Below are 11,685 nucleotides of genomic sequence, written 5' to 3'. Positions count from 1 at the left end.
CATATGATGTATGCCTGTCCTATGGCTGATGAGTCTCATCTGTCGGTTATACAGCCAACCCGACAAGTCCTGGTAGTTAACCATTGGACAGTCCCTCTGTGCGCGCATCCCCAAGCTCAATAATATTCCATGGAGTCAAACTCCAAGCTCAATAATATAGTATTCCATGGAGTCGAATTCCAAGCTCAATAATATAGTATTCCATGGAGTCGAATTCCAAGCTCAATAATATAGTATTCCATGGAGTCGAACTCCAAGCTCAATAATATAGTATTCCATGGAGTCGAACTCCAAGCTCAAATATAATATTCAATATTCATATATATGCATGCCCATGGGGGAATCCGGGGAGTTAAAGTGCCCGGTCACATCTTGCGACAGAGGGTCAACAAATAGTCTCAAATACACAAGCCATATAATAATCTCTTTCCCTTTTAAAATGTTACCTCAAATCAAAACTCCAATTCTTAAAGAAATTTTGGCAATATCTCCTCTAAGACTCAAATTTCTGCCACCTTTCAAGGGTCCCAACTATCAAACCAAACACCTCTCAGTCACTCAAATCATGTCCAGTAACAAATTATTTCATAATCAAACAAATACTAATATTAAATCTTTTTCCAAACCGACCAACTTCAACAACAAATTATTGACAACAGCTAAACCTCACATTTTATACCATATACACAATCCATCAATTATTCATTCATTTCACTCCTATCTTAAGGTCTTCTAGCCTATGTTTTCACGTGACATTAAACATTAACTACAAGAAACCAAAACCATACCTTCGTACGGAATCAAAATATTCAAAGCTTCGGAGAAGCTTTCTGACTGAGCTATCGAAGAAGAAAATGTCCAGAATCGTCTATGCCTCCTAAAATTTCCGTTGGCCAAACCCAAAGAAAAGATGAGCTATGTCACTGTCAACTTCCACTAATCAAAAATGGTGCCAACGTGTAGAAGAAGAGGTTACGAATACTCTTACCGGATTAGATTTTTGATTGGAGTTACGGATTGCAAGAAATCGAAGCCGGAAGTTCGAAGGAATTTACGTTCTTTCCTTTTTTTTTCTTCGTTACGCTATTCTCTCTCTTTTTTTCTTTCTTATGATGTTCATCTATATATATATGTATACGTATGACTTATGAAGGCTTATATATAAGCCGCCTTAGCTTTCTTTATTATTATTATTATATATATATGCATGTATATATGCATAATAATAGTGATAATATATATATATATATATAACTTAATCCAAAATGTAAACCGTCTTTGATTTCCATCCTTTATAATTAATAATAGTAATAATAGTACTAGCAATAACAATAATAATAATAATAATAATAATAATAATAATAATAATAATAATAATAAACGTAATAATAGTAATAATAATAATAATAATAATAACAACAACAACGTAGTAAATATATTAACAATAATGAATACAAACTAGGGTTTAAAACTATATAAACTTATAATACATATAATACTCATAACAATTGTATGTAATGTTTATAATAATAATAATAATAAAATAATAATAATAATAATAATAATATTAAAGATTTGATTAAATTTAAATTATTATAAAATTAGTTCAATTACTGATAATAAAAATAATTTTTTTAAAATAAGAAATTCTAATTTTATAAAATAAATTATAATTTATTTATATTTATATTTTTAAAATTGAGGGTTGCTACATCCTATCCACCTTATAAAAATTTTCGCCCTCGAAAATTGATATAAAATGGAAGAGACTCATACTAATGTAACTTCCCTTCTTAAACATGTCAAAGAAAAACAGAAAGATTTGACATGTTTAGTTTACAAATTCAGGATATTTTTATGGCTTAAAAGTCTACGCAAAGCGGAATATACAAGATAAACTCGATGCAGAAAAGTTATAAGGCAGGTTGGTATTGGAACGACGGGTTCATCGCTTCTAATACTCGCTTCATCTAGCTCCGAGGCTCTGCTGATTCTAATGGTGTCACTTTTCGTAATTCAATCGAAACTGGTTCAGCCTCTGACACTAAATCTACCACAACTTACTCTTTCTCTTGACGCATAACCGATTATCAATTACGAGTTCAACCTATGTCATGTCTCTTCCTCATAACTTACCATCTCTGGGTTTCAGGTAACTGTCCCGTACAACTCTCAACATTTCCGGTTCTTTATGTATAACTTAAGTTGTATACTCATAATAATTCAACCCACTATTGCTGCGCCACTCTTATTATTATTCTCCAAGAATTTAGTCACTTTTCTAGGCTGACCAACTATCGTTCTGTCTCACCATTCGGAGGTTTTTAGTCGATCGCTCAATTGAAAATCACAAGGCTCACAACTCGGTAATGTACTACAATGAATGCTACGTGCTATTTACTACGCAAGACAGTCGGAAATTTCGATTATCAGTGCGTGATTACCTCTAATCGGAGTATCTGCGGTTCCAGCACCATCCGCTGTTATAGTAAACACGCGTCCCTGACGTTGTGCCTTTCCAGCTTCTTGATTCTTCTTCTTTTCTGGACGATTCCAAGATAAATGCCCAGCTTCACCACAGTAATAGCATACACCTAAACCAGCCCTGCACGGAGTATTCGGGTGGTACTTTCCACACCTCCTACAAGTTAAATCATTCGGTGGGGTCTGAGCTTGCTTTCCTTTGCCTCTTCCCTGGCTGTTATTATTACTGAATCTCTGGAAGTTATTCTGACGCAAATGTGGTTGTGGGGTGTAACCGCCTCGCTTAAAATCTTGTCCTCTAGGGGCGAAGTTTCTTCCCTGATCTCTCCTAACAAAAATTCGCTGATCACTCTTATCTGATGTCGCCTTTCTCAGACAATCCTCAGCAACTCTACTTTTGTTTACCAGTTCTGAAAACACTCTGATCTCCATTGGTGCAACGAAGCTCAGAATATCACTTCGAAGACCTCCCTCATACTTAATACATTTCCACTCAGCAAAATCATCAGGTGCACCTTGACAAATACGAGAAAAGCGACATAACTCCTCAAACCTGCTAGTATACTCAGCAACAGTAATCTGTCCCTGCTTTAACTGCATTAATTCAAGTTCTTTGGCATTTCTGGCTGAATTAGGAAAGTATTTCTTATAGAACTCTGTTCGAAAAACCTCCCAAGGAATCACAGCGCCATCTGGCTGCAGGATACGTTGTGTCCCCTGCCACCAATGCTGAGCCTCACCCTGCAGCTGATAAGTTCCAAACTCAACCCATTGCTCCTCAGGAACCTGCTGAGCCTGCAGTGCTCGTTCCATAGCTTGAATCCAATTATCTGCATCTGTGGGATTTGAGGTTCCCCTAAAGGTCGGAGGGTGAACTTTCAGAAATGTAGCAAGTGTCATGGGACCATCCTCATCATTATTGTTTCCGTGATTACCCTGATTTATCTGATTACCCAGTGCCTCGGCTGTCGCCTGCATAGCCACAGCCATATTTCCCAGGGCAGCCATGAAGTCTACTGGATCATTCCCTGCCAGGCCAGGAGTAAAAGTGCCTATCCTACCTCTACCTCGGCCGCGACCGCGTCCGTGAGTCGACATCTGGTCCCTTCACACACCAAACAAGTGATATTAAGTTGATCAGTCTCAATATCGCAAGTCTAATGCTTCAAGTTCCAAATGCATGCTCATGAACGTTTATGCCACATATATCAATCAGATATCCTAATAGCACATACACACACCCAGAGTATGCCCAAAAGCATAATCAGTCCATCCCTCAGGCTCTACAGGAACGAACTGCTCTGATACCATAATGTAACACCCTACCACACAGGGCCTTACGCTTAAGTCGTAAAGCAGAGGTGGCAAGGTACTACGACTTCTAAAAGAAAAGGATATGTACATAGATATAGTTGAATGAAGTCATATCTAGGAGCCTTGAAGAACAAGCTAAAAAAAATCGATAAACAGAAAATCGTGACACACTCGCATGGATATTCGTAAAATGGACAGGTAAAATCGAAAGATAACTGAACACATATATATATACATATCAGAGTTCCAAAACTCAGATAGCAAGCTCCAGACTCAACCTGCGAAGCTAAGGCCGACCAGAGTATATAATTATGTTTATATACAACCCAAAATAAAACTCAAACCACAAAATAAACCCCTGTATCTCCAAGTCGACCTCTAGGAGGGACAAAACACAAAATATACATGCAGAGATTCTATAAACATATATACATAGCCTAAAACAAAATATGACAGTCCAAAAGACAGTTCTTCGCTCGTAAGGAGGATACCCAAATGCTCAACGAGGTGTCTCTCGACCTGCATCTGAAAAACAACAACATAGTATGGGATGAGAACCGGAGGTTCTCAGTATGGTAAAGGTGCCCGCATAGTTAATATAAAAGGTCTCGAGAAAGCCAGAGGCATTCCTAAAACTTCGACACTCAGAATCATTCTTAAGGAAAATAAACTAAACCAAAAGTTAGGTAAGCTATCTAAGGTATTCTAATTCTGAATCTAACTTTAACCTAATAATTCACGTTCTGTCTCCTCTAATCCTCCGAATCATTGGTGGAACAATCCTCTCTCCTCACACCTTCGTCAAGAGGAATTTTCCAAAAAACATACACATACAATTCAAGCAAAGAAAACACAGATAGAGAAGCATTTACAGCAAGTAGAACAAGTAGCAAATAAGTAGAATTTAACAGTTAAACAAACTAAAGCAATGCACACCCAAACAAAGCAAACAAATGCATATGATGTATGCCTGTCCTATGGCTGATGAGTCTCATCTGTCGGTTATACAGCCAACCCGACAAGTCCTGGTAGTTAACCATTGGACAGTCCCTCTGTGCGCGCATCCCCAAGCTCAATAATATTCCATGGAGTCAAACTCCAAGCTCAATAATATAGTATTCCATGGAGTCGAATTCCAAGCTCAATAATATAGTATTCCATGGAGTCGAATTCCAAGCTCAATAATATAGTATTCCATGGAGTCGAACTCCAAGCTCAATAATATAGTATTCCATGGAGTCGAACTCCAAGCTCAAATATAATATTCAATATTCATATATATGCATGCCCATGGGGGAATCCGGGGAGTTAAAGTGCCCGGTCACATCTTGCGACAGAGGGTCAACAAATAGTCTCAAATACACAAGCCATATAATAATCTCTTTCCCTTTTAAAATGTTACCTCAAATCAAAACTCCAATTCTTAAAGAAATTTTAGCAATATCTCCTCTAAGACTCAAATTTCTGCCACCTTTCAAGGGTCCCAACTATCAAACCAAACACCTCTCAGTCACTCAAATCATGTCCAGTAACAAATTATTTCATAATCAAACAAATACTAATATTAAATCTTTTTCCAAACCGACCAACTTCAACAACAAATTATTGACAACAGCTAAACCTCACATTTTATACCATATACACAATCCATCAATTATTCATTCATTTCACTCCTATCTTAAGGTCTTCTAGCCTATGTTTTCACGTGACATTAAACATTAACTACAAGAAACCAAAACCATACCTTCGTACGGAATCAAAATATTCAAAGCTTCGGAGAAGCTTTCTGACTGAGCTATCGAAGAAGAAAATGTCCAGAATCGTCTATGCCTCCTAAAATTTTCGTTGGCCAAACCCAAAGAAAAGATGAGCTATGTCACTGTCAACTTCCACTAATCAAAAATGGTGCCAACGTGTAGAAGAAGAGGTTACGAATACTCTTACCGGATTAGATTTTTGATTGGAGTTACGGATTGCAAGAAATCGAAGCCGGAAGTTCGAAGGAATTTACGTTCTTTCCTTTTTTTTTCTTCGTTACGCTATTCTCTCTCTTTTTTTCTTTCTTATGATGTTCATCTATATATATATGTATACGTATGACTTATGAAGGCTTATATATAAGCCGCCTTAGCTTTCTTTATTATTATTATTATATATATATGCATGTATATATGCATAATAATAGTGATAATATATATATATATATATAACTTAATCCAAAATGTAAACCGTCTTTGATTTCCATCCTTTATAATTAATAATAGTAATAATAGTACTAGCAATAACAATAATAATAATAATAATAATAATAATAATAATAATAATAATAATAATAAACGTAATAATAGTAATAATAATAATAATAATAATAACAACAACAACAACGTAGTGAATATATTAACAATAATGAATACAAACTAGGGTTTAAAACTATATAAACTTATAATACATATAATACTCATAACAATTGTATGTAATGTTTATAATAATAATAATAATAATAATAATAATAATAATAATAATAATAATAATAATAATAATAATAATAATATTAAAGATTTGATTAAATTTAAATTATTATAAAATTAGTTCAATTACTGATAATAAAAATAATTTTTTTTAAAATAAGAAATTCTAATTTTATAAAATAAATTATAATTTATTTATATTTATATTTTTAAAATTGAGGGTTGCTACAAGTAGTATCTTATTTTTTTAATCATACTTAATAAAAATTGCATCAAAATTCAATCTCTAATGTATTTTTTGAGAAATACATATTTAATATTAGATAATCTTACAAAAAAACTAACATTAAATATGTATTTCTCAAAAAATACATTAGAGATTGAATTTTGATGTAATTTTTTACAAGCATAATTATAAAAATGAGATATTATTATTCTTAAAATTTGGTGACTTTTTTTTATGTATATATTGTTTTGTAATTTTTTAAAAGTATTATTTGTTGTCAATAAAAAAATTATAAAAAATATATATTTAACGAAAAATCACCAATTTTTATGTATAATAATATCTTATTTTTATAATCATGCTTGCAAAAAATTACATCAAAATTCAATTTTTAAGGTATTTTTTGGAAATATATATTTACTGTTGGATATTGTTGTTGCGTTTTTGAATTATTTAAAAGCATTTTTTTCGATAACAAAATTCGGGTAAATTTTGTCGACGTTTAAATAATTCGGAGGCATTTTTGGTGGTTAACCCTAAAAATTTATGTATAATTTATTATATTTAATTAAATTATAGTCTAATAATTTTTAACTATTAAGTTCACAAACAAGTATAAGTGGGTATTTTTTACTTTCTACCCATCAATAAATCAGTGGAACAGGGAGAAAAACAAAAGAAAAGTGTTTGACTAATTACTTAGGAACAGAAAAAGTTTTAGATTCCAATATTTTCTTTTGTAGAAAACAAAAAACCCACCACTATATTACCAATTTCACCAATGCCTCGTTGTCATTAATGCTTTTTATCCCTTCTAAACTAGTATTTGTTGTATGTAGAAGAAGTGAAAAAGAACAAAAACAACAACGTGTGTTTTGGAGTGTTTCTCGGTGAATGCAGTGAAAGAGGTTCCATTCAAACTCTGTTGTGATTTGCGAACTTTTTCGTAACAGAGATGGGTTAGGTGATGTTCAAAAATCACAAGAAGAAAAATAACGAACCTTTGCGGCTCTGCAAGGAATGAAAGAGGCTCATAAACTCAGCCATTGATTCAAGATACGCTCTCTCTGCTTCGCACCTTTCTTACATTCACTCTCTTCGAAACATTGGCGTTGCTCTTCGCCGTTACGCTCAGGCACAGTTATTAGACTCGCCACCATCGGGTTCGGTTTCTGTTTCTGAAACAAATTACCCTTCTTCTTCTTCGTCACCATCACGTCCTCATGATGAAGATGGAAGTCACGTGGGTTATCCAACGAGGTCACGTGACATTGAAGATGTTGGTCTCACTGTTAGCATCAACAAAAATTGCAGTTACGGCAGTTACTTGGATCGTGAATTTTCGGTACCTTCACTTTCTACTACTGAGAATGGTGCTGCTTCTTCTTCGAATTTCTTTAATCCTTTAAGGTTTAAGTTTAAAATGCACAAATACTTTGGTATTTACTCATGTATTGTGTTTACGTGTATGATCTATCTTAAATTTTAAATTTGCGACTATTTTTCCATGAATCGATCCTATCTATCAAATTATATTGCGTCATGCTGAATTCAATAAACTAATGTTAATTTTTTTCTAAAAAATTGATTTTTTTTTCAAAAAATTCTATGTGCCACAAATTTAGCTATTTTCGAGATGAATTAAATAATATATATATTTCAAAAATACTATATGTATATAAATAATCACACCAGATCCATTATTATAGATTTAGATATAAATATTTAAGTTATTTAATTTATTTTTAATATATATTTTATATAAATGATTGATTTGATATCATTTTTTTGTCTATTTAGTATAATTTTTTTTTCAAAAAAAAACAAATATTGTATGCACGGATCATACTATTATTATATCGTATTGAATACTGAGTACGTATATTAATGTAACCTATTTTTAAATATGTGATTTTCCTTTCCATAAATTTTATTCAGCATCATAATTAGTATTTGTACCTGTGTAATATAAACTCGAGTGCAAGCATAGAGAAGGAGAGGATTTTCTAAACTCCATGGATAATGAAAAGGATATTAACAGAGGAAATGGGTGCAGGGGTTCATCAGTAAATTGCTATGACCAATTATCATTTGTTTTAAAAGTAGTTGAAGGTTTGAAGATGGAGTTACCAAGCAATGTGAAAAATGTGCACATTGAAAGAGAAGATCCTTCTCAGTTCATCACACACAAAGCTAAAGATTTTGTTACTAGCATAAAAAAAATTGAGCATAGATTCTTTCGTGCTTTTGAATTTGGTAGAGAAGTTTCTAGGCTTTTAGAAGTTAACAAAATCATGGTTGGATATTCTGAAACTAAAGGTAATTTGCTACTTAATTTGAGTTACATGTTTAATGTCACAAATTGCAGAATTTTGTTGGTTAGTTGGTAGTATTAGAGAAACAAAATCATATTATTTATGTTATATCTATTATAATAAGAATAAAATTAGAATTTTATGCAAAAGAATAAACCGATATATAAATGAATTTTTTAAAATTAATTTTAGTTAAAAATAATATTAAAATATACAATTTTTATTAAAACTTTTAATTTTAATAGGACACTTTTAATTTTTTATTTTCAGCCCCTCCTTATAAGATTTTTGGATCCGTCACTAGTCACAACAATAAAATTTTAAGCTTTCAGTAGGCAACTCTAATATTATACTATGAATAAAATTTCTAAAGAAATTTAACTATTAAATAAATGTATACAGTTAGGTTTATATTTAATACTAGATTGTGTTTATACGCAATATGTTGAACAAATATTTTTCAATTTTTTAACTAAGATATCAATTTAGCTATGTTTCAGGCTAGTGAATCCATCAATAAAGGAGTATGATAGAAAATGTGAGCAACTAAGGCATCAATCTGCCAAAGATAAAAGTACTCGAGTGATTGATAAAATTATATCAGTAGTAAGGCACCTGCACTCAAGGATAATAGTGGCTATTTATTCTTTTGACACAATATCCAAACAGATTGAAAGAGTGAGAGATCAAGAGTCGCTTCCACAACTTTTGGAATTAAATCAAGGGTAAGTGATGATTCTTCATATTCCATTTATTCTTGTGTTCTTGTTTTCTTGTTTTGGACTTGAAGCTTTACTTAGTGTTTGAAGAAAACGTTTTTTTTTTAAGTTCGATGAAATTCAATTAAATTCTTCTTTATTCATAAAATAAGAAATGCAGCAAAGTAATTTTTTTCACCCAATATTAGTTATTTTTTTAAAGCTATTTTACTTATTTTAAATTCTAATCCTGAGTTATAAATTCTTAATATTGCATTGTAAATTATAAACTCTAAACCTTAAAATTAGTTAACATGGACTAACTAAAATTTTTCTAGATTACACAATTTTTATTGGTGGTCAAAATATTATTTCCTATATATTTTATAAAATACAACATTAAACATTATGCGAATATAACATTAAATTCTCCCAAAAATTAAAGTTTAAAGAGATCAATGTCATTTGAACAAATAAAAAGGAGTCACCAAATATTTTATCAAATCTTAAGTAATGTTAGTGTAATTTGCCTAAAAGAACTCTATATTACTTGACAATGATGCGGTAACTTATAATTAGTCAAGTAATACTAGTATTAATTAGCTCATAAATTGTTAGTCATGCATCGCAGATTAATTAAGATGTGGAGGGCTATGCTTGAGTGCCATCATGCTCAATTCATTACAATTTCTTTGGCATATCATTCAAGAAGCTCAATAAGAACCATAGAAGCCGATGCTCGCAGAGAGATCCTAGCTCAACTTCTAGAAGAATTCAAGTGCTTTGGCCTAAGCTTCGATAATTGGATTAACAGCCATACCTCATGTTAGGATTTGGTTGAATTAGTCCCACATTGCTTAGGATAGCAAATGGAATGGGTGGTCTAGGCTATAAATATGAGGCTAAGTTCTCCATTTGTTTTTGCACCAGTCGGAAATACTTTAAGCTTGTATCTGATTTTTCTTTTCCTCTATACTCTTTAATTAGAGAGTGTTGTGAGGTGTAGTTAGATATTTGCTTTGAGAGAGTGTGGGTGTACTGGGATGCCGGTGTTAAAGAAAAAGAAGTCTATGTCCTCATACGTGGAATCTCTCAATGGATGGCTGCAAAACTACGTATTACAGCCAAGTGATTGTTCCAAGAATAGAAGGTGGCCGCTCTCCCCTCGCCGTGTTCTCGCCCCTCCAATATTTGTTCTCTGCCATGATTGGTCTTCAAGGATGAAGGCATTGCCGGCCGAGGATCTAAGCCACGCAATCAATGTCTTTGTATCCGAGCTGTGCCGTGTCATGAAGCAACAAGAAGATAAAGAACTACAAGAGAAACAGAATTTAAGTGGTGAATTGAACAATGAGGAAACAAAGAGCAAACATAATAGTATTGAGGATACTAGTGAAAATGACTATGCACATTTGTGTAGTATACATGAGAGCCTAACTAAGGTTCTTACTCAAATGACTAAATTTTTCGAGGCATCACTGAAGATGTGTGAAGATGTTAAGCAAAAAAGTCAGGCAACTCAAGCTACTTATCATAATTGCAAATTTGTTAGGACTGAGAAATTTTAATCCTCAGTTTGTTTGAATGGGGCTGTACATTCATGAAATATTAGTGCCAAATACTAAAATATAAAAATAAAAAAAGCATGAAAGAACAAAATTAAAAAATTAATTTTTCTGTTAATTATTAGTGAACTACTACTTGTTACCTGGTGTGTGAGAGGAAATTACAGACAGTGTTTAGACTTTAGAGCTTTGAAATTATAAAATTGTATAATGATTTTTGCAGTTTTGGTAATTATTTTTATTTCCTAGATGTTGTTTTAACTTTTCTTTAGGTTTTCTTTATAAATTTTTGCAAATATAACATTTATTTGGTAAAACAAATATATATATATATATACACACACAAAAAAAATGTATTTTTGTTCTCAAAACATTAAAAATGTTGTTTATTAAAGAGGTTTAGTAAAAGAATACAGTAAAATCAAGAGTGAATATCCTTTTCGACTTCTAATTATTTGTTCGTGGGACATGTCGCACTCCAATCATCTTGAAACCCCTAAACAACCCTCATTCTGGAGAAGAATTGGACAATTTGACTCCTGTAACCTATTTGCAGAAGGTTGCCTATATGATGTCTTAGTTTGTGGGTGTCACATCACAATGGAGAACTGTTAC

At 32.4% G+C, this 11,685-nt stretch overlaps 1 protein-coding gene across 1 annotated transcript; it reads left to right on the top strand.

The window, feature by feature from the left end:
* The first annotated feature begins 10,159 nt into the window (after positions 1-10,159).
* Positions 10,160-11,090, top strand: LOC112715204 (uncharacterized). The gene has a single exon (XM_025766972.3). It carries the CDS (start codon positions 10,549-10,551, stop codon positions 11,071-11,073), a length of 525 nt encoding a protein of 174 aa, XP_025622757.1. The 5' UTR covers positions 10,160-10,548; the 3' UTR covers positions 11,074-11,090.
* Positions 11,091-11,685: the final 595 nt, after the last annotated feature.

The sequence above is a fragment of the Arachis hypogaea genome, chromosome 10 (genome assembly GCF_003086295.3).
Source record: "Arachis hypogaea cultivar Tifrunner chromosome 10, arahy.Tifrunner.gnm2.J5K5, whole genome shotgun sequence".
NCBI lineage: Eukaryota > Viridiplantae > Streptophyta > Magnoliopsida > Fabales > Fabaceae > Arachis > Arachis hypogaea.
The sequence above is the reverse complement of the archived record's forward strand: the minus strand, read 5'-3'. Positions and strand labels throughout refer to the sequence as shown.

Coding starts and splice junctions, on each gene's coding strand:
- LOC112715204 (XM_025766972.3), top strand. CDS start 10,549: ATGCCGGTGTTAAAGAAAAAGAAGTCTATGTCCTCATACGTGGAATCT.